At 49.9% G+C, this 27,195-nt stretch overlaps 1 protein-coding gene across 4 annotated transcripts in view; it reads left to right on the top strand.

Annotated features, from left to right (window-relative positions):
* Nucleotides 1–26,627, top strand: part of CIITA (class II major histocompatibility complex transactivator) — a 54,120-nt gene extending 27,493 nt beyond the window's left edge. For all 4 annotated transcript variants that reach the window (XM_037069029.1, XM_037069030.1, XM_037069032.1 and 1 more), the window contains exons 4-20: nt 2,428–2,490; nt 2,668–2,748; nt 4,874–4,918; nt 6,075–6,227; nt 6,684–6,824; nt 7,768–7,932; nt 9,114–9,182; nt 10,049–11,699; nt 12,523–12,681; nt 13,378–13,449; nt 17,867–17,947; nt 18,517–18,609; nt 19,902–19,988; nt 22,314–22,397; nt 22,560–22,643; nt 23,277–23,374; nt 23,953–26,627. In XM_037069029.1, coding sequence (XP_036924924.1) covers nt 2,428–2,490; nt 2,668–2,748; nt 4,874–4,918; nt 6,075–6,227; nt 6,684–6,824; nt 7,768–7,932; nt 9,114–9,182; nt 10,049–11,699; nt 12,523–12,681; nt 13,378–13,449; nt 17,867–17,947; nt 18,517–18,609; nt 19,902–19,988; nt 22,314–22,397; nt 22,560–22,643; nt 23,277–23,352 — 3,104 coding nt within the window. In that variant the 3' untranslated portion in view covers nt 23,353–23,374; nt 23,953–26,627. The remainder of the gene's footprint in view (nt 1–2,427; nt 2,491–2,667; nt 2,749–4,873; nt 4,919–6,074; nt 6,228–6,683; nt 6,825–7,767; nt 7,933–9,113; nt 9,183–10,048; nt 11,700–12,522; nt 12,682–13,377; nt 13,450–17,866; nt 17,948–18,516; nt 18,610–19,901; nt 19,989–22,313; nt 22,398–22,559; nt 22,644–23,276; nt 23,375–23,952) is intronic.
* Nucleotides 26,628–27,195: the final 568 nt, after the last annotated feature.

Here is a 27,195-nt window from a genome sequence, read left to right as displayed (position 1 = left end):
CAAAAAAGGGAAATATCTGGGGTGGGAAGGTTTGCCAAAGAGTAAGTGGAAAGGCTAGTTTGCAGCTTTGAAAAGCACTTCCTAGCTGCTGGTGTGCCTCAGTTGGTTGGAGCATCATCCCATGCGCCAAAAAGTTTTTGGTTTGATCTGTGGTTAGGGCACATATCTAGGTTGCGGGTTCAATCCCTGGAGTGCATGTGGGAAGTAACTAATCGATGTTTCTCTCTCACATTGATGTCTGTCTGCCTGTCTGTCTGTTCCTACCTCTCTCTTTCAAAAATTAATAAATATATCCTTGGGTGAAGATAAGAAAGAACAAAAGGAAGGAAAGAAGGAAGGAAGGAAGGAAGGAAGGAAGGAAGGAAGGAAGGAAGGAAGGGAGGGAGGAAGGGAGGGAGGAAGGAAAACCAAAGCTGTCATATAAAGGCAGAACTTNAGTGGGAAGGTTTGCCAAAGAGTAAGGGGAAAGGCTAGTTTGCAGCTTTGAAAAGCACTTCCTAGCTGCTGGTGTGCCTCAGTTGGTTGGAGCATCATCCCATGCACCAAAAAGTTTTTGGTTTGATCTGTGGTTAGGGCACATATCTAGGTTGCGGGTTCAATCCCTGGTGTGCATGTGGGAAGTAACTAATCGATGTTTCTCTCTCACATTGATGTCTGTCTGCCTGTCTGTCTGTTCCTACCTCTTTCTTTCAAAAATTAATAAATATATCCTTGGGTGAAGATAAGAAAGAACAAAAGGAAGGAAAGAAGGAAGGAAGGAAGGAAGGAAGGAAGGAAGGAAGGAAGGAAGGAAGGGAGGGAGGAAGGGAGGGAGGAAGGAAAACCAAAGCTGTCATATAAAGGCAGAACTTCCTGGAAGAGGTGTTTCCATTGTTGCTGTTTTGAGGGTAGAGGTGGGGTAAAGGATCCTTCCTAACCAGAGTCACCAGTATTTCACACAAAGACTTTGTTAAATTAGAAAATGGCATCCCTTTTCTGGAGAATGCATTCCCCACTGGGAGGTAACACCTTAGCTATTGGGGTGCAGACTGAATTTCCAGCCCCATTTGCCCTCTTAGCTGGGCACCCTTGTACAGTGAACAGTTTGCACCAGTGTTCTTACCTGCCCTTTCTCTGGCAACTCAAGAAGCACATCACTCAGGAGGTCTGTGCTCAGCACAAATGTGGCCAGTCTTTCCTCAGGGCACAGTGTAATCTAGCATCATTCCAGGGCAGAAAATGGAGAGGTGTCTCGAAATTGCAGAACTGAAAGCCTGCCTGCTTCCTTTTCTTCCTGGGAATATACTCGCAGAAAGCAGAAGGGTTTGCTTCTGAGGGCACCCACCCTGCCTCACAACTGGAGGCAGTGGTAAAAGATTTGGGCATTTCTTAGGATTTGGGGGTTGTTCCCTTAAGGGCATCTTCACAGGAAGTGGAGCTGCCTAAGCAAGTGGAGGAGGATGCAGCCTCACCGGCGTGTGCTCCTCAAGTCTGTGGGTTTTCTTTGTGTTCCCAGAAAACCACGCCAGGGCCTGGACATGCAGTCACTTGAGACATCCTGAAATGTTACATTGGCTTCCATATGTGTAATGGGAATAATAATCATACCTACCCCATGGGATGGCTGTGAGGATTCAATACATTTCTGTGTGTCAAGAAGTTAGAATAGGAATTTGCAGTCTTCGTCATTATCATCCTCATTTCTGCCCTCACTCCATTCTTCAGCTCACATGCCTTTTACAGCTCCTCATTACCTATGAAATCTAGCTCTAAATTTCTCCAACACGAAACTTCTGGTGCAGGCACCTGTCTTTCAGCGTTTCTCACACAGAGCATAAACACCTTCCCTCACTCTGTTCCTGCTGTCTAGAGAGCCCGCCACTTTCCACCTCTCAGACACTGCCCCATCTTTCAAGGCATGGCTCCAGGATCCCTTCCTCTGAGGAATCACTCCCCAAATGCGTCATCCCATTCTCTCCTTGGACCTCCGCCATGGTAATTGTCTTTCCATTGGTCCCAAGCCATGTTCTACTTCATATAACTAGGCACCATTGATGAGTGCTTACTCTGTACTGACTACTGTGTGGGATGCTTTAAATGCAGAGCTGCTAATCCTTGTCATCCACCTCTGGTTGCAGGCATTATTTATTCTCATTACACAGATGATGAAGTGGGGGCACAGAGAGCTTAAGTAACTGACCTGAAATCGTATAGCTTGAAGGGTTAGTGGAGGATAGAGCTGGACTTTAAACTCAAGCCCCCAAGACAACTCATTCATGCTGCATTGTACTACCTTAGAGCAATAGATAAGTTTTCATGGACGCGTACCCCATCCCTTCAATAAGATTAGGAGCCCACAAAGGTTCAGTTTTCTTTCGTTAATTTGATCATTCATTCAGCAAACACTGAGAGCTCACTGATTCACTGCATTTTTCCTTGTCTGGGCAGCGGAACTGGACCAGTATGTGTTCCAGGACTCACAGTTTGAGGGCCTGAGCAAAGACATTTTCAGTAAGTTGGCGGGTCTTGGCCGAGTCCACATTTCTTTCCTTATTCCTTGGGGAGCATCATAAGAACTGATGGCCATCCTTCAATGGGTAGTCAGATCCCTTCCCAACACAGGGACAATGCAGGTTCACCTGGGGCATCCATTGACTGTGCCTGTTGGTGTCTGGTTTTTCTTTAAAGTTGAGCAAATAGGATTAGAAGACATAATCAGCGAGAGCGTGGAGATGCTGGAAGAAGCAGGACAAAAAAGTCAGAAAAGACGTGAGTGAGCCCCTCCCTCATCCTACCCAGCCTTGCTTGACTGCCAACCCTACCCCAGCTCCACAGCCTTTTGTGGATTCCAGTGGCTTCCCTCATTGAGTCCTGTGTGGTCCACCTGGGTTTGAGTGTCCCACCTGCCTCCCCTCTTGCCACTGCCTCCTGGTGACCAAGGGAGGAAGCAGACAGCCCAGGTGCAGATGGCTACTCTCCTGGTGGGTCTCTGTCACTGGCTGCATTGACTGCCATTTCCAAAGGACCTTTGGGCTCTGACTTCCCTGTTGTACTTGGTTTTCACCACTGTATTTGAGGTCGGTCTCTCCAAGCACAGGATTCAGCAAGAACTGGGTTTTAATTCTGTACCTGCTACTTCTGCTCTCTGTGACTGTGGCAAGTACCTGTACCTTTTTGAGCTTCCTACTTAGTCTCCCTGCCTCCTCAATCTGTCCTCACCTGGCAGCCAATGTGAACTTTTAAATACAAATCAGATCATTTTGCTTGTCTGTTAACCTTCCAATGGCTACAAGATAACATACTACAAGGCCTGCACGATTAGATCCTTTCCACCAGTCCAAACTCCCCAAATGCCACTGTGCTCCAGCCACACTGGCTTCTTTCCATTCCTGTAACCCACCTACCTTTTCTAGCCTCAGGGCCTTTGCACTTGCTGTTCTCTCTATCTGTAGTGTCTTGCCCCACTTCTTTGCATGGCCAGCTTTTTCAAGTCTTCTAGGTCTGGGCTAACTGGATCTGGAGGTCTTTCTTGTTCACCGTTTTCACATAGATTACCTCATTTATTTTCACCTTGTCGTGTGTCTTCTAGCACCTTAACACTTACCATAATCTGAACTTACTTTATTTATTGCCTTTTGCCTAGTTCTCCCACTGTGAGTTCAGGGACCTGGTCTTTCTTACCCATTACTTTATCCCCAACATCTAGCACAGTGCCTGGCATGTAGTAGTACCTCAATAAATGCCCATTGAATGACAATATCAGTTAATCAAGTGCGTACTATTTGCCAGACCATGGCAACTATTTGCCTTGTACCAATTTTTTTTATTTTCATATAGTTTTCCTCAGTTTATTTCCCTCAGTTTCCCTCCTTGAAGACAACCTGTGTTGTCAGTTTCCTTTTGGCCTTGTTAGAAATATTTTATTTATCTATAAGTCAACTCTTTTTTAAAATTTTCTGCACAAATGACCACATTTTTACCCACACTATTCTGCACCTGGCTTTCTTCATGTAACAAGTATGGAAGATCATTTCTTTATCACTGATGGAGAATTGTCCTGCCTCCTGGGCTTTCTTTCTTTCTTTATTCCTCTCTCTCTCTCTCTCTCTCTCTATCTATCTGCCTCTCTCTCTCCTCTCCTTTCATTTTCATTTGGTAAATATTTTTCCAACATTTTATTATGAAAATTTTCTATATACGTAAGGTAGAAGAATTGTACTACAAACCACCACATACCTACCACTTACATTCTACAATTGATGTTTGGCTGTATTTCATCCCTCTATCCATCACCCATTCATTCATGTTATGTTTGGAACATTTCAAAGTAAACTGCAGATGCCAGTACGCACTTCCCTATACATCTTTCAGCATCCTTATTCATTTTCAGGGCTGCATGGTATTTCATTGGTGGATGAACCATAATGCCCCTTGCTAAAGGACACGTAGGTTTTTTTTCCATTAGTGTACTAAGTGCTTAGTACTCACTGATTTCCAGTGTACTTTTGCAAGGTAGGAACCACACCCCCCATTCCCCACCCCCCATTTCAGAGTTGAGAGATCACAGTCCCATACAGGGGGTGTCGCAAAGGCACATGGCAAGGAAGAGATCAAAAGCAGGTTGTTTTTTATCTCCTTAAACTCAAACTCATCTTGTTTGTTCCTTCTGTGTTTCTGCCACTTCCAGTGCCTCACTTTCCGGTCAACTTCCATGTGAAATTTGATCACAAGCAGACAGACAAGGGGACAAGAACGGTCAGGGGAAGGGAAAGGGATTCCCAAGGCCATTTCCCAGACATTTAAGGCAAAGCTATTTGGCCTGCTGGGCTTCAGGTGGGGTTCTGGCTTGGAACACCCCTTCCCTGGGGTGATGACCACAGTGTTCTCTCTGCAGCCTTCCCAGAGGAACTGCCTGGAGACCTGAAGCACTTGAAGCTCGGTGAGCAGGGCTGGTGGGCCCAGGGAGACTGCAAGGCAGGAAAGCTTGGGTCTCCTCAGGTGCCCATATAAACTGGCATTTAAAAGCCAAGGATCAGAGAGGTGAAGCCCCTTGTCCGTGATAATACAGTTAGTGAGAAGTGGAGCTGGGAGTGAAACCAAGACCCGTGATTCCATATCTCGTATAGTTCGAGGGCCACTGGGAGACTCAGCTCCTCCTACAAAGACTCTCCCCTAGCATCCCCTCTTCTTTATGCTGAGTCAGAGCTGAGACCCTGCTCCACGCCTCCATTCCCCACACACTCCCCTCACCTTGTTCCACTGCCTTCTCTTTTCAGAGTAGTCACCTAGGGCTAGCTGGTTACTCAGTGCCCTCTTGTCTCCCCCCATGCCCGTGCCTCAGTGAGCCTCTTCCTCCAAGCTCACCATCTTCTCCCACCAGGTGCTTCCTCCCCTTCATTCCCCTCCTCTCTACTCTCCTCCCACCCAGTCGTTATTGCAAAAGTCAAAAATCCAGTCCCTGAGTGGAGAACAGACTGAGGAATGAAAGGCTCGTAGTCTGATGGAGGAAGCCTAGTTCCCAACCTCAGAGAGTTCCACTCTGTTGGGAGAGATAGGGACTCTGCCCTGGAAGAGCTCATGTCAGTGAAGTAGTCCCTGTCTCCAGGGAGCTCCCAGTCTGCTGGGGAAGGAAAGTCTCTAACCTCTTAGATGCCCCCGTTAAATAGATGACAAAGACCTCTGTCCCAGTCTGATAGAGGTATATCCTCCCCTTTCTCTGGGAAGTCCTTGATGCTTCTTAAGCCCCCCACCCCAGGGACTCTGTGACTAGTTGTGAAAGGTGGTAGGGGCCTGGGCCAATGGCCTACTTATAGGTCTCTCCTGCCTTAGTGGCCGAATGGGTCCATCATGAGATCTCCTTCTCAGGAAGTTCTCAGGGCCCAGCCACAAGGAGAGGGCTGGGAGCAGGGGCTGTCTGGCATAGAATAATTACTGACCAAACCAGCTTTACCCAGGGCTGAGAAGAGGACAGGAGTTTCCTCCAACTGCCAGGAGAGAGATCTTCTGTACTCCCAGAGTGCTCCCCATGCTAAGAAGGCCCCTCCAGAAACCCACCTAGATCTCATGCAGCCTCTAACATGGCTCCTTCCACACAGCCGAACCCCTAAATGTGCCCACGATGACTGGCACTTTCCTAGTGGGTCCAGCGAGCGACTCGTCAGCTCTGCCCTGCCCATCACCACCTGCTCTGTTCAACAAGGAAACAACATCTGAACAGACCCAGCTAGAGGAAACTGTCCTGACTTCTGGTATGTAAGGGGTTTGGAGAAGGTGGGCTTCCCCCCTCCCTGTGCCTGATGAGTGACTAAGGCAGGGGCCACCAGGGACAGGAATCCCGATCCCAGCCAGTGTCTTCCACTTCTGTCCCAGCCCATCTCATTCTTTGGGTCCCCATCAATTCCATCCCAGCTAGAAAACATGCTCTAGAAGGAACCCTGTCTCTAGGAGGCACAACATGGAATCCCCGCCAATTAGAGAATTCACCCACTAGCCCAATGTATTCATCATCTGTGAACAGGGCACCTCTCTGTACCAGACACTCTGTTAGGTGCTAGGGACACTGCCATGGTCCAGACAGACACAGCTGCTGCTCTTTGGGAAATTGGAGCCCTTTAGAAAGGGAGTCAGATGTTAATTCAATAATCACCAAGCAACAAACGCAGGTGCTGCCGAGGATCCCACCTCGCCGCCTTTGTCTCTTGCAGTGCCTGCCTCCAGTTCCTTGTTGAGTTGCCTGAGCCTCCCTGCTGGACCCATCCACATCATTCCCACTCTCCCTCTGCCCCAGGGGCTCTGGCAAATCTCAGGAGCTGGGACAGAAGTGTCCAGTATAGTCATCTACCAAGGTGAGTGAGGGCGACCTGGCCCTGATGCCTCCACCCCCTCTCCCTGCTACCTGACTGTTCCCTGATTCTGTCCTCCCCCAACCCCAGGCATTTTGTGGTTTTAGCCTAGTACCTTCTCATGATCTGCCCCCCTCATAACACTTTTCTCTGTCCCTATTTGCTAAGGGTCAAAGGAGAGGAGCAGAGCTCCTCAAGGTGGTCTGGGTGAGTGAGTGGCTGTGTGTCCTTCTTCTGTGTCACTTTCCCCCTCTAAGCCTTAGTTTTTTCTCCCCACTACTAAACATTATTATATTTTAAAACTATAGCATCAATGCATACTCATTAAAAAGCCAAATAATAATAGATGCTTACAAGTGTTGGGTTACTGAGTCTCTCCCTCAACTCTCTTTAGTATACCCTTGTGAACAGTTTATTGTGCATGCTTACACAGCTTTCTCTGAATTACCTTGTTTCCTGATCAGTAAAATAACCCCTTCTGATTGCCACACTAATGGATTGTGAATTGCTCAGGGAAGGCCGTGTTTGGGCTTTCGGGGATGGGAGAGAAAATGAGGCCAGGGGTACACTTCCGCTCAATTGAAAAGCATCCTTTGAAGGTCATATGACAGTTTTTGTGTAATGCACTGGTACCCCAGAAGCAGGGGAACATTCTGGGCATCTAGGAAAATGAACACAGACAATACAGTAGAAAACCTGCCATAGGAGCACTTGCCCTAAGCTCCCCATGAGCTGGTGTGTCCATATCACAGATGGGGACACCAAGGCTTCAGGAGCTAGAGGTAACTCTAGAGCTCTTTCCTCAACTCCGCCCTGAAATGCCATCCTTTGAGAGTTCTCTCTCCAGACTTTCTAAGCCCCATGGTCTGATTTGAGGTTGGATGACTCAAATGGGTTCCTGGATGGGCACCTGGTTGTTCTTATGCTCCCTTCCCACCTAATGTAGGTAAGATGCCCCAGGCCAGCCAAGCACCCCCTTCCTGCAGCCCAGTTATCCACAGCCTCCCGAAGTCCCCAGACCGGCCTGGCTCCACCAGCCCCTTCGCCCCATCTGCAGCTGACCTTCCCAATATGCCAGAACCAGCCCTGACCTCCCGTGCAAATGTAACAGGTAAGGACCTCAGAGCCTGTGAGGGTTACTGGAAGAAGGATTTAGGCTCTGGGGGGAAAATTGCTTCAACTGGGTCCACAAACAGCTGCCTGCGGGGGCAAGCAGTCCACGTATTTGTAAAACAGGGAGAATCTCCAGGGAGTGGAGAGCCTGGGACAGTGGGCGAGGAAGACAACTGGAGAATCCACGTGCCACCTAAACAAGACCACTGGCCTTCACCAGCTGGTCGCTCAGCAGGAAAGCCCAGTGTGGCCAGATCTTCTGAATTGTCAGCAGAATCTGGAAATCTTGATTTTTTATGTAGATGTTGTGATTTTTAAAACCATAGTAAGAGCCCTGGCCAGTGTGGTTCAGTTAGTTGGAGTGTCACCAGGGGTATCCAATCTTTTGGCATCTCTGGGCCACACTGGAAGAAGAGAGTGGTCTTGGGCTACACATTAAATACACAAATGCTAATGAAAACTGATGAGCAAAACAAAAGGTTTTAAGTAAACTTACGATTTTGTGTTGGGCTGCATTCATAGCCATACTGGGCCCCATGCAGCCTGTGGGTCGCAGGTTGGGCACCTCTGCAAGGTCACAGGTTTGATTCCTGGTTGGGGCACACACCTAGGTCGCTTGGTCCCCAGTCGGGATGTGCACGAGAGGCAACTGACCAATGTGTCTCTCTCACAATGTTTCTCTCCCTCCATTATCTTCTCTAAGCATGTTTTTGGGTGAGGATTTAAAAAGAAAACACAGTGGTGAGATTTTTTTAAAGTAAAGCTGGCCAAAGAAAGACATCTTTAAGCAGGACACAACCACAAGTCCCCACCTTTTATTTTATTTTATTTTTTTTTAAGATTTTATTTATTTATTTATCTTTAGAGGGGAAGGAGAGGGAGAGAAACATCAATGTATGGTTGCCTTTCGTGTGTCCCCTGCTGGGAGTTGGCCTGCATGGAACCGGCCTGCAACCCAGGCATGTGCCCTGACTGGGAATCGAACCGTGATCATCTGGTTCGCAAGCCCGCACTCAATCCACTGAGCTACACCAGCCAGGGCTAAGTCCCCACCTTTTAATGCCCCCAGCCTTTGTCAGCTCTGCGCTCTGGGCACTCAGAGGACTGAATGCCTCGGAGGGAGGGAAGACCCTAGGGTGCCCCTCACCCTAACTCTGACGCCACCTTCTTCATCTGCAGAGAACGAAACGTCCCCCACCCAATGCCCTGCAACTCGAGAGGTCTCCAGCAAGCTTCCCAAATGGCCTGGTGAGTAGCATCTGGGGCCCTCTGCCCTGGGTGCTGAAGGCAGGAGCCCAAATCTGGCATCACTTCACTCATTCTCTCAACACATATTCAACCTCTTATTTGTTGGCACTCATTCATTCATTCCCTCACTCAATTACTCACTGGGCGGTACCATCAAGTCGGCATTCATTCTGGCACTCACTCACACTTAAGTCATGTTTATTGAGGACCTGCCCCTCAGTAAGCCCCCCTAGGCACCCCATCTTGTTTGTGCGGCTGAGAGAGCAAACGAGGGAAGAGTAGGTGGTTGAGTGAGGGGATGGAAGTAGCTGACGCGTGTGGGGCAGAAGGTGAGAGCGGAAGAGCAAACAGAGGATGGCCAGTTACTGAGTGCTTACTCTGTTGGTCTTCTAAGAACATCTGATACATTAAATCTAAACATCACAAACAGCCCTCATACTACCCCGTTTTACAGACAAGGAAACTGAAGCATAGCGGGGTGTATAACACGTTCAAGATTACACTAATTGGTGGAGCTAAGATTTGTACCAGACCCATGGATTCCACAACCACAACTCTTAGCACCCCCACCAATGCCCTCCCTATTGTGAGTGAGCAAAGGAGGGAGGGTAGTGAGTAAACAGTGGAGTTGATAGGTAAGTGAATGAGAAGATGAGGGAATGCATGGGTGTGGAATGAATGAGTTAATAAGTGAGTATCTGGGTACTGAAGAAGCAGTGAGTAAAGCAGGCAGTCGGTGAAGGTTGTGTGGTGAACAAATGAAGAAGCTAGAGATAGTGGCCGGGCTGGCCTCTTGGCTGCCCTCATGGTGGCCAGTCCTGCCATTAGCATCCTTCCCTCACCCAACACATCCCTTGGTTTTGCAGAGAGTGTGGAGCGGTTTTGCCGCTCACTTCGGGACAAGTACCAGGCCGAGCCTGCAGGCCCGGAAGGCATCCTGGTGGAAGTGGACCTGACGAGGGTACGGCTGGAGAGGAGCAGCAGCAAGAGCCAGGAGAGGGAACTGGTCACCCTGGACTGGGCAGAGCGGCAGCCAACCCGCAGGGGTCTGGCTGAGGTGCTGCTTGCTGCTGCTGACCGTCAGCAGCCACGTGAGACAAAGGTGATTGCTGTGCTTGGCAAGGCAGGACAGGGGAAGAGCCACTGGGCCCGGGCAGTGAGCCGGACCTGGGCCTGTGGCCAGCTGCCACAGTACGACTTCGTCTTCTACTTGCCCTGCCACTGTTTGGACCGTTCAGGGGACACCTACCGCCTGCAAGATCTGCTCTTCTCCCTGGGCCCGCAGCCACTGCCAGTGGACAATGAGGTCTTTGGTCACATCTTGAGGAGGCCTGACCGTGTACTGCTTATTCTGGATGCCTTCGAGGAGCTCGAAGCCCAGGACAGCCTCCTGCACAGTACGTGCACACCCATGTCAGCGGAGCCTCGCTCTCTTCGAGGGCTGCTGGCTGGCCTCCTCCAGCGCAAGCTGCTCCGAGGCTGCACCCTGCTGCTCACAGCCCGGACCCGGGGCCGCCTGGCTCCGAGTCTGAGCAAAGCTGACGCCCTGTTCGAGATGGCCAGCTTCTCAGCCAAGCAGGCTGAGACCTATGTGCTACGCTACTTTGAGCAGTTGGGGGCCACTCACCACCAAGAGAGAGCCTTGGTGCTCCTCCAGGGCCAGCCGCTTCTCCACAGTCACAGCCACAGTCCCACTGTGTGCAGGGCTGTGTGCCAGCTCTCAGAGGCCCTCCTGGAGCTGGGAGAGAAGGCCGAGCTGCCCTCAACACTTACGGGACTCTATGTTGGCCTCCTAAGCCCAGCAGTCCGTGACAGCCCCCCAGGGGCCCTGGAGGCACTGGCCAGGCTGGCCTGGGAGCAGGGCCGCAGACACCACAGCACCCTGCAGGAGGGCCAGCTCCCATCGGCGGAGGTGAAGGCCTGGGCTGTGGCCAAAGGCTTGGTGCAGCATACCCCTGGGGCCCCGGAGACCGAGCTGGCCTTCTCCAGCTTCCTCCTGCAGTGCTTTCTGGGAGCCCTGTGGCTGGCTCTGAGCAGCGAGATCAAGGACAAGGAGCTGCCACAGTATTTGGCATTAACCCCAAGGAAGAAGAAGCCCTATGACAACTGGCTGGATGGCGTGCCACGCTTTCTGGTCGGGCTGGTCTTCCAGCCTCGCATCTGCTGCCTGGGAGCCCTGGCAGGGTCAGTGGCAACCACTGTGGTGAAAAGAAAGCAGAAGGTGCTCACCAGGTACTTGAAGTGGCTACAGCCAGGGTTGCTGCAGTCGGGGCGGCTGCTGGAGCTGCTGCACTGCGCCCACGAAGCACTGGACACTGGCCTTTGGCAGCATGTGGTGCAGGGTCTCCCCACGCACCTGTCCTTCCTGGGCACCCGGCTTATGCCTCCAGACACCCACATACTGGCCAGCACCTTGGAGAGAGCGGGTCGTGACTTTTCCCTGGACCTCCGCAGCACCGGCATCGATCCCTCGGGACTCAGGAGCCTTGTAGGACTCAGCTGTGTTACCCGTTTCAGGTGGGGACAGGGGAGACGGAAGGGGGCCTCTTTGCATTGGGCACCTGCGTGGTTGTGGTGACACCATGCTGAGATCACTGCTGGGTCTCATGTCATATGCACAGCGCCCAGGTCAGGGCAGAAGTGATCCCTTCATTTTTTGTAAGGTGAAGAAACTGAAGCTCAGAGAGGGATAGCAGCTTGCCCAAGTCACACAACCAATGAGGGATAACATCACTCTTTCACCCATATGCCAGGCACTGGGCCGTGTCTAGAATCTAAGACTGACCGGGGTTCAAATTTGTTTTCTTCTCTCCATCTCTTGATCAAGCCACCATTTTGTCATGGTTGGATTAAAGCCACAGCCTTCTGTCGATCACCCTACCCCCATCCATCCTCTCCTCTTCCACTTTACTGTATTTAATCAGAATTTGAATCTGGTCGTATTTACAATGCTTTAGAGGTCTCCCACTACCCTCACTATGAAGTCTAAATTTCTTAATGTGGCTCAATTAAATCCTTCTACGATCTGTTCAACCACTTCAGCCTAATGTTCAGAGAATCCCACTTTCTCCCTAAGTATACTTTGCCCAGTCTGTAAGGTCCTACACCATTGTACTGGTTCATTAAGAATTCAGCAGTGAGCTTCCTAGTAGCCAAAGCAAAAAAGGAAATAAAAGCACTGAGAGAGTGCTGGAGTGGTCATTGAAAGCTTTCAGGGGAAGTAGGGGTTAAGCTGAGGAAGGAAAATATCTGAGTAGGCAGGAGGGTCCTTCATGGAACTGCCCCTCCGTTATGGTCTAGCCCAGTCACTGTGCCTGGGTCTGAGGCCCTCCCTCCACAGGGCCGCCTTGAGTGACACGGTGGGACTGTGGGAGTCCCTACAACAGCATGGAGAAGCCAAGCTACTCCAGGAGGTGGAAGAGAAGTTCACTATCGAGCCTTTCAAAGCCAAGTCCATGAAGGATGTGGAAGACCTGGGCAACCTTGTGCAGATCCAGAGGTGAGGGGGAACGGTATGGGAGGTGGTCCAGGCCATGCAGGTTGAGGGCACATAGGACCTAAGATCAAGTTTGCCATAGGCACTTCCAGTGCTTCCTCTCCTTTAGGACATCCCATGCTCTCGTCCTGCGCAATGGCTACCTGGAGGCTCTCAGTGCAGGTACCGCCCAGGCAGAGGCCCCAGGACTTGCCACTTTGTCTCATTTGAAACTTGCCATCGTGTATCTAATTCTTTCTTAGCTAAAGCCGGGGACATAGCTCCCTTGCTAAGAGTTAAAGAGCTGCCTTCTGCATCCAGTAACAGAAGTGACACCTATGCAGCCAGGACCAGTGTCACCCCCATTTGACAGATTGCAGAGCTCTGAAGTCCAGAGAGTACAGGCAACCTGACCACAGAACAACTGTCTTTCACTCCTGGCATCATCCCACACTGAGCACTTGCTATGTGCTGTCTGGGATGGGTGCTGGTAGGTGTACACACAGTAATGACACACACAGTAATGCCTAGGTTAAGTCCTGTCACGAGGTTTTCCTCTCCAAGGGTGGGCTACAGTAGCCACAAGGTAGTCTTTGTGAGGAATTTGGGTAGTCTTTTAGAGGAATTTGGGCACTGGGGCAGGCATCCCGGGACACATAGGTAGTGGCTCAGCAACAGGCAAAGACCTTGCTCCCAACTAACATTGCCCACTCTCTCCAGGACAAAAAGCTCCTCTGAAGACACAGCTGGGGAACTCCCTGCCATCCGGGACCTAAAGAAGCTAGAGTTTGCGTAAGCAAAGGGGTGGATTGCCTCGGGTCCCTATGAGGTTTCTTCTCTGGCATTAGCTTGGCTTGTGCCACCAAAATGGAAATAGTTTCCCAGAATCATTCTTACCCTCTCACCTCACCCCTCTGGAAACTAGCTTCTAACAGCTGGGGCATGGCCAGTCTGGGCTAGGGAAGATCATTGGCCCATTTACTAGTGAACATGCTTATTTGAATTCATTCACTCCATAGACCTATTCAGATGAACAAGGCCGCTATCCTCAAGGAGCTTGCAGCCTACTGTACATAGACAGTTGCCACCTGCTGTCATACGTGTCAGGAAACTGAAGGGTTGTAAGAGTGCAGACTTAGGAGAGATCATGGGACTTCCTGGAAGAAGCGATTGTAGCAAAAAAAAAACTTGATGAAGGAGTAGGAATGAGCCAGGTGGAGGGACCACATGGGGTGGAGGTATTATTATGTTCCCATTGTACAGATGCAGACACTGAGGCCTACAGAGTTTGTCCAGAGTCACAAAAGTCCGGGCAATCTGGCTTTTGCTTCAACAAAGGAAAGAGCTACATTTGTGTTTGACCCTTGTATGGAAATCTAAAGTCATCTAATGATTAGGAAGGAATCATCAAACACCTACAGTGAACTCTGCATTTTATAATCTCACTCATTTCAAGAGTTACTTGGGAAGATAGTCATTATCTTCCCCATTTTGCAGATGAGGAACCAGGGAAGTCAAGTCACTCACCCAAGGCCCCCAGCTGGTCACCCACACACAGCCTGTCTGTTCCTCTGTCTAGTCACTGCTCTCCTGCCCCCAGAAAAAGAAGTGTTTCTTGTTTCAAACAGAGACGAGTTGTCAAATTTGTGCAGAGATAAAAATGTTCTGAAAAGAGGAAATGTATGAAAACAATCACCAAAAGCCCCTCTAGCTTTGAATTATTTTCAGCTTCAAAAGCCCCTAGTTCAAGGTCGGAACTGTGCTCTGTGGAACATCAGCCATGGGGTGGAACAGCCCAGAACCAGGACACAGGCCACCTGGAGGCCGGAAACCCCAAGAAAGTTCTGAGGAAGGGAGGAAGGAAGGAAAAGAGTATTTTGGGCGTATGACCGGTAGCCACTGTTCCAGCCACTGCTTGGCTGCTGAAAGTCCTGCAGGGGCCGTACTGGCAGACAGGGTTCTTCTACTGGCAGACAGGGTTCTTCTCCGATTCAGCCCTCATTTACCTCTTCAGCCTTAACCTCCTACACTCTCTCCCTCACTCCCTCCACTCGTCTCATGGGCCTTCTTGCTGGCTTTCAACATTACTGAGCTCGATCCAGCATCTGGGCCTTTGCACTGGCTGTGCCTTCTGCCGCAGGACACTCTTCCCCAGATAGCTGCATGGCCCATGCCCTCACTTCCTTCCAGTTTTCACTGATCGAGGCCTTTTCTCACACCCATGGTTTTTTAAAAATATATTTTATTGATTATACCATTACAGTTGTTCTATTTCCCCCTTCATTCCCCTCCACCCTGCACACCCCTCCCCCATCCTTCCCCCCTTTAGTTTATGTCCACGTGTCTCAAGTTCTTTAGATTCTATATTTCCCCTACTATTCTTGCCCTCCCCCCTATCTATTTTTTACCTACCGTCTATGCTACTTATTTTGCGTATCTTCTCCCCTCTTCTCCTCCTCCCACTCCCCTGTTGCTAACCCTCCATGTGTTCTTCATTTCTATGGTTCTGCTCCTGATCTAGCTGTCCTCTTAGTTTGCTTTGTTTTAGGTGTGGTTGTTAATAACTGTGAGTTTGCTGTCCTTTCACTGTTCATATTTTTCATCTTATTTTTCTTATATAAGTCCCTTTAGCATTTCATATAATAAGGGCTTGGTGATGATGAACTCCTTGAATTTGATCTTATCTGAGAAACACTTTATCTGTCCTTCCATTCTAAATGAAAGCTTTGCTGGATAAAGCAATCTTGGCTGTAGGTCTTTGGATTTCATGACTTGGAATACTTCCTTCCAGCTCCTTCTTGCCTGGAAGGTCTCTTTTGAGAAATCCACTGAGTCTAATGGGAACTCCTTTGTAGGTAACTGTCCCCTTATCTCTTGCTGCTTCTAGGATTCTCTCCTTCATTTTAATCTCGGGTAATGAAATTATGATGTGCTTAGGTGTGTTCCTTCTTGGGTCCAACTTCTTTGGGACTCTCTGAGCTTCCTGGATTTCCTGGAAGTCTATTTCCTTTGCCAGACTGGGGAATTTCTCCTGTATTATTTGTTCAAATAAATTTTCCACTCGTGGCTGTTTCTTTTCCCCTTCTGGTACCCCTATAATTCAGATGTTGGAACGTTTAAAGATGTCCTGGAGGTTCCTAAGCCTCTCCTCATTTTTTTGAATTCTTGTTTCTTCATTCTTTTCTGGTTGGATGTTTCATTCTTCCTTCTGGTCCACTCCATTGACCTGAGTCCTAGTTTCCTTTCCATCGCTATTGGTTTCCTGGACATCTCCCTTCATTTCAATTAGTTTAGCCTTCATATGTTCCTCTAATTTGTGACTATAATCTACCAGTTCTGTGAGCATCCTGATTACCAGTGTCTTGAATTGTGCATCTGAGAGGTTCGCTATTTCCTGGTCACTTAGAGTTATCGGCTCAGGGGCTTTGAGTTCTTCTTCAGCCATATTTTGGACTGTTTGTGCCTGTTATGTATGAAGAGCAGAGCCCTAGGTGTTCACCAGGGCCGGGCGACTCAGTCACTGGGTTGTGACGCTGTATGTGGGGGTGGGGCCAAAGGAAATCAATGGCGGGCACACTTTGCTTCCTCCCACCGCTGCCACCGAGGGCCACGCGATTCGTCCCACTGCTCTTGAATGTGCGACTGCGGTCAGCCACTGCTGGGTTCGTTGCTAGGGGCTGCGCGCTCCATCTCACTTCTCACTCCCGCTGTCTCAAAGCCCTCACTGGGTCCGCCCGCCGGTACCCCAGATGCCTGGGTGGCTGGGGTCGGGGGATCTTTCCTGCCCAACCTTGCTCTGCTGCTGGCTCTGCCCCTCTTACCGGTCCAGTTGAACGGTTCGTAGTTGTCGGACTTCCGTATAGTTCAATTTTCTGTTCTTTGGCTGCGTCCTTGTTCTCCAAACCTTTGTTGTATTCAAACTTGGTTGTGGGAGAAGGCACAGTGTTTCCACCTACGCCTCCATCTTGGCGGAAGTCCTCACACCCATGTTTAAAACTAAAATTCCATCCCACTAGCCACTGTACTTTTCTCCGTGCCACGAATTATCTCAGACACCAGATAATGTACCAATTTCTTTGAGTATTTGTCTTGCCCACTGGAATGCCCACTCCCTGAGGGCGAAGATATTCTGCCTGTTTTGTTCACAGCTGTCTTGTGATGGGGTCTATGGGCCTGGCACACAGGAGGCAAATAATCAATATTTGATGAATGAACTCCTCAATTCTTCTAAAAATCTCATGTGATAAGGGCTAAATCTTAGGCGACTTGAGGTTCAGAGGCTAAAGGATGAGCCCAAAAAGCCCTAAGGGAGGGAAGTGGTAGATTCTAGATTCAAATCAGGTTTTGGACTCCCCTCTCATAACCTTTCATTAAGGCCAGTGGTTCTCCAATGTTGGAGTTTCAAAGACACAGTATTTCAGAGTGAATGTGAATGACAATGCAGTTACCATCTTTTAATTTTTATTAAGTATATTTATTCAAACAAGCAAAATAACCACTGTTGGCACCATCATTTTATCAAGGGATTAACATTTTAGTATCAAAAAGAAGTCCAAAGAATATAATCTCAAAATAAAGAACAGTTCTATCTTTACAGTGAGTATATTTAACCATATTTTAACAACAAAACACCTTTTCGTTGTCTTTATTTTTCTCCTTTCTTCAAAGTCTAGTCTAAGTGGCAAGCCAGGGTGTGTGACCTTGTGTCACCTCTCTGTGTCTCCATGTCCGCATCTGTAAAATGGGGACAGAAACTCCCTCAGCTCAGAGTCATCGTGAGGATGAAATGAGATCCAGTCTCAGTGAAGGTTGTGAGGTGTTCCTCGCAGATGGTGACTACACAAGAAACAGGTCCACTTGGCATTAAGATGCAGGGGCAAGTGATTAAACCGTCTCGGGCCTGGTAGTGGTCCTCAGGCCAGCGTTCGGAACCATCTTCCCAGGCCAGGGCAGAAGAAGGGTGCAGCTAGATGCTGGCAGGAGTAAGAACCCCACTCTGGATGAAAGCTGGGAGTTCCCTGCTGGCTACTTCACAGGGCTTTGTGAAATCTTCCCAGAGCAGATTTGGGGTCCTACCTGGTGGGGCTGGAGGGAGGGGAGGAGGGAGACCTCAGAGGGTCTGCCTTCTGTACCCCGTCTCTATCCTTCCCCAGCCGCGTTGAGAGGCCATGACTGTTTCAGGGCCTTACCTCTGCTCTTTGCTTCCTAGGCTGGGCCCTGTCTTGGGGCCCCAGGCTTTCCCCAAGCTGGTGAGGATCCTTGAGGCCTTTTCCTCCCTTCAGCATCTGGAGTGAGTATAGACCCCGGAGCCATCCCTGTGACCTCAGGCTTAGACACCCCTAAACCCTGCTCTCTCTGTGCGCATGTGTCTCTGTCCTGCTGCTTCCTTTATGGGGCTGGTGTGAGTGATCAGATGACCCCCTGCCGCAGGGAAGCGATGATGGATGGGAATCCCCGATCATTTTTTTTTACAAGTCAAATCCTTTTGTGATCTTTGGAACTCTTCATCTCATCTGTTGCTCCCAGCAGTGCTGCAGAGAAGCCAGGTCAGAGAGCATGACCTCAGGTGCAGTCGAGGTCCCGGGAGATTGCCAGGAAGTTTCCCCAAGCTCACTGGGGCTCCCAGGAAGCAAAATAGGGATTCGGGTCCTTTAGGAGCTAGAACCGTGTCCCCTGGCTAGTGACTTGGTGCCCCGTGGGGATAAAAATGTGCTCTCAGAAGCTCTGGAGCAGACATCTGTTATGGTGTGTCCAGGGGTTGAGGAATGGGAGGAGGCCCTGACGGGTCAGAGGGAAGGGATGGGTCAGGTGGCTTCCAAGGTGCTGGCTGACGGCCCCCTCATCTGATTTCGCCTGCAGCCTGGACTCACTGAGTGAGAACAAGATCGGGGATGAGGGCGTGGCGCAGCTCGCAGCCACTTTCCCTCAGCTGAAGGCCCTGGAGACGCTCAAGTGAGTCGCGGGGCCTCCCTGCCCTTCCTGCTACGTTTGTCCCCCTGTGACCCTCTGGCCTTTTTATTCTTTTATTCACTTACCCATTCAAATCATTCATCCATGTACTCATCCATCCATCCAGCCAGCCTTTCACGCATTCATTTTTATTCAATCATTCAGGCACCCAATCATTTATTAATTTAATCAGCATATATTTATGAAGCTCCTAATGTGTTCAGGCTCCATTCTCGGCCCTAGAGACCCGGCATTAAATAAAACCAAGTTCCTGACCTCAGGAGTCTTGTCGTGAGAGGGTACAATAAACAAACAGGCAAATAAATAAATCCATAATTAAATAGTATATAGTAATGAAAGTAAATAGTGTTTAGTGACAGAAAATTACATTGGAGGTGAAATGGAAGAAACAGATTAGGATCTATCAGCTAAACATTATCAAAATAGTATATTTTTATTTTCTTAAAAAACTATTCTGGGCTTTAGGAAGTAGAATATGGATATGATGTAAGACGATCCATATCAGTTTTTTTACTGAACCTAGGAGGTATCATCAAACTTTATCCACACTGCACTTCATACCTACGATCAGGATGGCCATAGAATTCACCAAAATTCACTTAGGCATTTCCTCGATTGAAAGACACTGAGACTTCTCAAGTAACTTATAGTATTCTAGGTAACACTGTGAGTAAGCTAGATTTCCTTCCCGGAGTCCTTCCTTCCTCCTCCCCTTCCTTTCTTCCTCCCTCCCTCTTTCCCCTCTCTTTCCTTCCTTTCTCCCCCACCTCAGTGAAATTTTTATTGAGCACCTGCTATGTGCTTGGCATTGCTCTAGGCACAAGAAAACAGTAATGAACAAAAAACAGACTCCTTGCCTTGTGGAGCCCATGGCCATTAGACAAATAACACGAACATTTATTTAGTTGCAGTGCTGAAAACTTGTTCAAAGGGAAGGCTATAAAATAATAAAACAGGTGTGGTCTAGAAAGTCCTCTCTCTCTCTCCCTCCCTCTCTCCCTCTCTGTCACCTGCATCCTCCCCTCCATCATCCCAGTCAGCCATAGGACCTGGCAGTATCCTCTTATTTATTAAGAGTCAGCACCAGTCTACCCACAGTGCCACTCACAGTTCATTACCCACAGCTCTCCGTGCTATGCGTTAGTTGCTCTGGGCCACCCTGTGAAGAAGTTTCTCGGCTCTGTCGGGGGTGGGGGTGGGAATGAATGGATGCTGATGGGTACAGGGGTGCACAAGTTTGGCCCTAAGCCCTTTCTCTCCCTGGGTCCCTGCAGCTTGTCCCAGAACAGCATCACCGACGTGGGTGCTTGCAAGCTTGCCGAGGCCCTGCCCTCACTGGCTGCATCCCTCCTCAGGCTGAGGTGAGTGGGACCCTGCCATGGGTTGGGTGCTGAGCTGGTAGGTGGGGAGAGGACAGAGAGCCCCCTCCGTGCCAGTGCAAAGTCCCACACTGGAACCCTGGAGGCAGTTCTGCTGTGTCAGTGTTGTACAACTTGTGGGCGTGGTGGGCAGTCACCTAAAACCCAATGTGAACACAGCTCCCTGCCCTAGAGTTGGGCAATGCCTTTATTTATTCATCTGGAAAATCGGTGCCATCCCAATGGCCAGTGGAAAACCCTCGGTGCAATACTGGGCCCTGGTGCACAGTATTGTCCCTCTATCTTCAGGGGATGGTGGGACTGAGTTTTTTCTAGAGTTCAGGGGTGGTGATTTCTAGAAGGCTGACCACTATCTGCAGCTTTGGCTGGCTTTTACCACTCACACCAGCGAGTGCTTACACTGCCACCTTCCGGTAGGCCTTGGCATAGTACCTCTTGCTTTTGGTTACTACCAGCCTGGCCCCTGGTGGTACACAGGCTAATTAGGGAACTGTGCGCTTGAACCAAAGCCCCAGTCATTCAGCTCAGCATGGCCAGCTCTCATCTCTCTCACCAGGCTGGGAGGAACTTACTTCTTCTTCTCTGGCCCTCATCACCTGCCAAGGACTGCCAGAGTCAGATCCCAGGGGAGACAGCATCAAGTTCGTCAAGTTATCAATGTACCCATTCTTTATCCTTCCATTCAGGGCCACTGGGTACAGCTGAAACTTGTGGTCTATGTGATTGGCACCCCCTAGAGTTGTGTAGGATATCTAATATTCTCTAATATCAACCATGGGCCAGGGAGCTAGAGATACAACTATGAGCAAAACTGGTGTGGTTCTTACTTTTGAGTTTCTTACATAATAAGCAAGTAAGCACATGTATATATAAAATATTTTAAAATACTGATTTATGCTGGGAAGGAAACTAACAACGGCCCAGGAGTTATACTAGGAAATACTGAATTCACCAGAGAGGTCAGGCAACCTCTGAGGGGGGCAGGAAACCCTTCTCCTTCCATGGGCAGCTCTAGGGAAAAGCATTCCAAGAAGAGGGAACAGAAGATGCAAAGGTGCTGAGGTAGGAAAGAGGTTGAGTCTTTGAGTGCCAGAAGGTCCACTGTGGCTGGTGTTGTTAATAAAGGACAAGGGGTGGGAGATGAGGTGAGAGAGGTAAGTGGAGGTCAGGTGATGCAGGGAGGCACTCGTAGGTCAGGAGAGGGTTTTGGAGTTTTTCTACTGTGAATGCAGAAGCAGGTGGGGCCTATGGAGGTGACACCTGATCCAATTGACGCTTAAACAAACCTCATATTTCATGGAACCTAAGATTCCATCTGTTGTAAGACATCATTTAGAGGGCAAAACACTGCAGATTATATGACACTTCATTGATTACTAGATCTTAATATCAAAGATACTCAAATATATGAACATGTGCTTCTTGGCATCAATGAAATATAGGAAGGAACCTGCCTGTGTGAGCAGGAAGGACCTCCTGGGATTTAAGACCCACCCCAGGAAGAGATCGCAAAGCCCCCACCTTGGCACCAGCCAAATCTTGACATCAGGGGATGCTGGAGTTTAGCCTGAATCCACTTTGCTGCAGTGCCGACCTGCTGCTTTTACATACCGCCCTGCAGTGTAGCTCTGAGGCTGTCCTGGCAAAGTCACGGCCTTGAAATTAGAACCACAGCAGTCCCTGGCTTGTTGAAAGGATGCTTAATAATGAGTATGCAGCTTAAGTCAGTGACTCTTGGCATGCTATTTTCAACACTGCAAGTGGTGGCTGTGAGTACACCACAGAAACCTGAGCTAGCCCTGCAATTGGGCTTTTCTCTCTCCTTCATCCTCAGTGCTGGTCATACCGTCTACAGTCACTCATTCAACCTCCCAACCCACCTTGGGACATAGTAATAACCTGGGACATAGTAATAATAGCTAACATTTAGTTTGTCCCGAATGCCGAGTCTGTTCTGTGTGTTTTACCGGCATTAACTCAACCCCTTCTCACAAAGACTCTCTCATGCCCATTTTGTGGAGGAGCAAACTGAGTCACAGAGGAGGTAAGAAATTTGCCAAAGGTGACATAGACAGCAAATGGCAGAGTTGGGATTTGAACTTGTGAAGAAGTCTCAGTCTGGCAGCTACTGCCTCTCAGTCCTGCTGCTTCTCTGGACTCACTGTGTCACCATGGTGAAGTGTCCTCAAGTCTCTGGGTATCAGTTTGCCCTCCGGAAACTGGGGCAGTCATGCCAGTTCTGTGTGGGTCCCACTGGGCCCTGAACCCCTGCACCCCAGACCCTGTCCTGACTTCTGTTTCTGGCAGTTTGTACAATAACTGCATCGGCGACGTGGGAGCCGAGAGCCTGGCACATGTGCTTCCAGACATGGTGTCCCTGCGGGTGCTGGAGTGAGTATGGAAACCTGGGTGGCACCTTGGGGAGACTGGGATCTCCATCTGGCACCACGGGAAGGACTGGGCTGAGATCTGGCTGTCAGGAGTGTGGGGGTGGCCCTGGAATGGGGCTGGATGGTCCTGAGGGCCAGGCCCCAAGATGGGTTTCTCTCCCAGTGTCCAGTACAACAAGTTCACAGCGGCCGGGGCCCAGCAGCTCACCGCCAGCCTGAGAAAGTGCCCTCACGTGGAGACACTGGCGTAAGTCTCAGCTGCTTCGGTGGGTGGTTCCGTGACCCTTGAGCTCCAGTCCTGCTCTGCCCCTCACCAATGCGGGACCTTGGGCAAGCAGGACACACTTCACCATTTTGACTTCAGTTTGGTACATGGAACAATGTCTGGTACATGAAAATGCTCAATGTGTTGGGCTGAACTATATGAAATTGCTTATATAAACCATTTTCACCTATAAAACTAGCAATTTCATATGGCTCCAACTTACTATTAAATTACCATGATGTCTAATGTCCCAAAGTGGTACTTTATACACTTTCTAAGCATTTTAATTTATGTAATCACTCATATCTTTTAAGAGGATAGGGTGGGTCTAATGGACCCATTTTACAGATGAGGAGAATAAGGCACAGAGAGTTTAACCAACATTTTTGAGGTCATACAGCAAGTCAGTAGCAGAACCAAGTCTAAAGAATGGGGTCTTGGGGTTCCTAGGCCTTTGTTGTCCCCACATCCCCACACTGGTCTGGTCCTGCCAGTTGGGAAGTCCCCAAGGTTCCAGGCTAAGCAGGAGGAGAGATTTGGGGACCTCTTATGTTGGGGGCTCTAGGTCACACTCTCTCCTCTAACTTGGCCTCTGTGTCCCCTCCCCCACTGCAGGATGTGGACACCCACCATCCCTTTTGGTGTCCAGGAACACCTGCAGCAGCTGGACTCCCGCATCAGCCTGAGATGACCCCAGCTGTGCATGGGAAGAGGTAACAGGTGGACTTGGGAGGGGAGAACCACAAGGGTCCTCAAGGTCAGCATTCTGGGGAGGCAGAATCCATAAAAAGTGGGCAGGGCAGCAGGTAAGATCTGGGTGACCACCCCCAGACCATGCACCATCTGAGGACTCCCCCTCAGTGCTGGGGCTGGTGGAGGTGTCCTAAAGGCTTTGTGGCTCTGGCCCTGAGGACCCTCCATGTGACAAGGATTAGAGACCGGGGGCACGAACAGGGTGGGTGGCCCGTCCACAACCCACAGCCCTTACCATTAGGAAGATGTTCCTTCCGAAACTTCTAGACTGTGCGTGTTGCTGTTTGGGTCTGTTGGCTGCCCAGTGTCTTAGATTGTCCTCATAGGAATGTGCTCTGTGAGTTTCCCACCACTCACTGTGCAGATGTGGCTATCCTCCCTCCTCCCCGCCCCTCCGACCCGTGAGGTCCCCCTCCAAACCCTTTGTCTCTTCCTCCAAGTCCCTTCTATCCCCAATCTCAACAACACTTTCCATGCGTCCAGCTATCCACTCCTGCAGCTTCCTGACCTACCACTTCTCTGGACCTCCTTCCTACAGCACTTTCTCCAAGGACGCTGACCGCACTGGACCTTGAACTGGTTGTCTGTGGACACAGCTCTTCTCTGGTCACATCCTATGAGCCTCAGGGGCCCGGCACCCGGCCCCGCCAGCTGTGGAAAGGACTCACAGCCTGATATGTGGACAGGCCCAGGCCCAGCTCTGGGCTCCTTCTGGGCTGAGGTTGACGCCAGCCCTGCTCAGCTGCTGTGGCTCTGGCAGGCAGGTAGGCACCTGGTGGCAGCTGCGGTTCACCGTGGAGCTCCGGTACATTTTCTGCAGGACATTCCAGACAGCCGCAGCCAGGCCAGAGTGAAAAACTGAGACTGCCACCCAATTCCCTGACACCCTGAGGAGAAAGTACCTCTCCAGGCTGCTGTCTGAACAGGGCACACTTGGTGCTCTGAGGATACCAGAGGGGAACCCCCTGACCCACGTATTCCCAAACTACGACAGGCTGGGACGCTGAGGCAGCTGCTCTCTGTCTGCAGGACTCACTGTTTGCACTAACGTTGCTTGTCAAGGCCAAAGCTAGGCCAGATGCACTGGACCTTAGCTGGCAATCGATTGATGGTACACTAATGGAGGAGGGGAGGGAAACAGACTGGGAACACACCTGCCTTTTTATCTTCATTTCCTGCATTTCTTCACTACATTCAATCCCACAGGCAGGTCCAGTGTTAAAGTTTATGTCGTGATTACCATCCTGGGGGGGCCAACGTTGTGGTGATGTGATGCATCACAAACCATGCCAAAATGCAGTGGCCTAACACAACACACACTTTTACTCTGCTCACACACCTGTCGGTTGGGCAGAGCTCGTTTCTGTCCCACTGAGTGTCAGCTGCAGTCATCTGATGGCTTGTTCATTCTGTGCTGGCAGGTGGCTGGGAGCCTTGGTTCCTCTAAGGAGCTGTCAGCAGAGGACCTCTCTACGTGGGCTAGTTCGGGCTTCGTCATAGCATGGTGGCTGGGCTGTAGGGTGATCACCCAAGAAGGAAGAGGGTGGGGGGAGAGAGGGAGAGAAAACAGACTAATGTTGTATCCTTTTTACAACCCAGCCTTAGGAGTCACACAGCATCACTTCTGTCACGGTCTCTGTCCAGTTTGACAGGAGCCGTCACTTTTTTACCCCCACCCCCACCTCGTGTGTGTGTGTGCACGTGCACACACATGCGCACAGGTGCTCACACACAGCAGAGTCCACCTTGGTCCAAGTCTTGTCTTTTCAGAAAGGGTTTTCTTTACGGTGTCCTGAGATTCCGTGGACAATTCATTATCAGGGGAGCGGCAAGGTTGAAGCACCATGAGCCTGGCAGAGGGAGTTGCTTCCCTCTGCCTCTGAGCCCCACTCTGTCCTGGGAACCATCCCTCAGCCCTGCTGGGATTCTGCCTCAGCCAGGCCAAGCCGGGAAGGGAGTTGGCAGCTCTGCTCTCTACCCAGAGAGCTGCCAGTTCGACTGTTGTTGTTTTTCACTGGGGCATGGCCTGCTCGGTCAGAAGCCCTGGTTTGGGACGAGTTGGCTTTGGCAGCAGTGGAAGCTGTCTGTTCAGCTCCAGCGCGCCAGCCCTGATACCCGGGGCCAAACTCATCTCTTCCCAGGAAGTGGGAATCGGGGGTCGGGTGGGCCTGAGGGTTTGAGACTCAGCTGCCCGGCTGGCAATTCCTGCAGAGAGGCGGTGCCTTCTGCCTTGGTGTGGCTGCAAAGAGCACCAGGTGTTCTGACCCAGGGTTGGTTTCTAAATGGCTAGGGCACGACCTCTTAGTTTCCCTGCATTTGTGGGCTTTGTGGCATCGACAAGACTCCGATTTGTGCAGAAGGGTGAACATCAAGCCAATCTCTCTCCATTCCAGATGCCTAGCACACACCCTTCGCCAGACAGGGAGGGCACTACTGTACACACAGCTTTTGGTCTGTTCAGAGAGGACAAAATGAGATCAGAGGCTAGAATTACTCATGGCAATGATTTTAAATGGTAGCTAACAGCTATTAAATGAATTGATACATGTAAAGCACTTACCACTGTGCAAGGGACATAATAATTGCTCAATAAATATTAGCAATGATTATTACTTTGTGTCAAGCACCATGCTAAGCCCTTCCTACTCAAGAAGGACCACAGCCTCAGGCCAGCAGCAGTGACTCCAGGGCTAGGTCACCTGGGCTCAATGCCAAGCTCGCCACCTGTGCCAATTGCTTCTGTACCTCAGTCCCTCATATGTGAACTGTGCCTACTCACAGTGCCATCTTCATTATGAGGCTACAGGAGAGTAGAGCACTAACATGCTGAGAACAAGAGCCTGGCCCACAGCCGAATCCACATTAGCTGTCCTCATTTCCTGTGAACATGCGTTTCACTCTTGCCTTTACCTGCAATGTTCTTTCTAGCTTTCCACATGGCCGACTTCTCATCCTTCAGGACTAGGTTTAAATATGGCCCCTCAGGAAGGTGTACGAGATCACACCATTAAACACAACCAACTCCCCTCCTCCTGCTCAACTCTTTAACCTCACTAGTTTATCATTTTTACACGTATTTGTTGTTTGCTCTTATCATAGGATGTGAGCTCCAGTAGGGCAGGTAACTTGTCTGCTTTTCTCATTGCTGTGCACTTCGCTCCCAGCAAAGTGTCAGTATGTATGTGCTCAATAAACGTTTGCAGAATCAACAAATAAGGCTCACCACAACTTTGCTTTATTCATCCCACAAATTTGTACTGTGTACACCTTGGTGAGTAAGATGCTCTGGTAAGTCTTGCATTTTAGTAAAATTTTAAAAAACCTCTGGGCAGGGCTGCCAGGTTCAGCTGGACAGTCTGTGCACTGGACAAGGGGGTAAATGGAAGTTGCAACCTGGTCTGGACTCTGCTTGCTGAGCTGTGGGTCCTGCTGTGGAGCCATCAGCCCAGAGGGGCACCTTTGTTGTTAACACCAAGTCATCTTATGAAGCGGCCAAATTACTGTGCCCGTTTTGTAGATGTGACTTGCCTAAGGTCACACCCTGCTTAAGGAGGCAGTCAAGATGCAAACTTGCCTTCTGACTTCTTTGGAGGGTCTCTCCGTGGGCTGGGCACAGTGGGCTCCAGTGGCTCCCTGAGCCCCACCTGTCGGGTGGAAGTGATGCTCACAGGACTCTGGGCATGTGATGTCTGAAGTCACGCTGTAAGTGGTGGCATGATTTCAGGTTTAGTGGGTTTCAAGTGCATCTTTCAACCCTCACTTTCTCCTCAGGTCTCTCTTG

The sequence above is a fragment of the Sturnira hondurensis genome, unplaced genomic scaffold (genome assembly GCF_014824575.4).
Source record: "Sturnira hondurensis isolate 20B ecotype Veracruz unplaced genomic scaffold, ASM1482457v3 Scaffold0018337, whole genome shotgun sequence".
Lineage (NCBI taxonomy): Eukaryota > Metazoa > Chordata > Mammalia > Chiroptera > Phyllostomidae > Sturnira > Sturnira hondurensis.
Note: the sequence above shows the minus strand (reverse complement) of the source record. Positions and strands in the feature narration are given on the sequence as shown.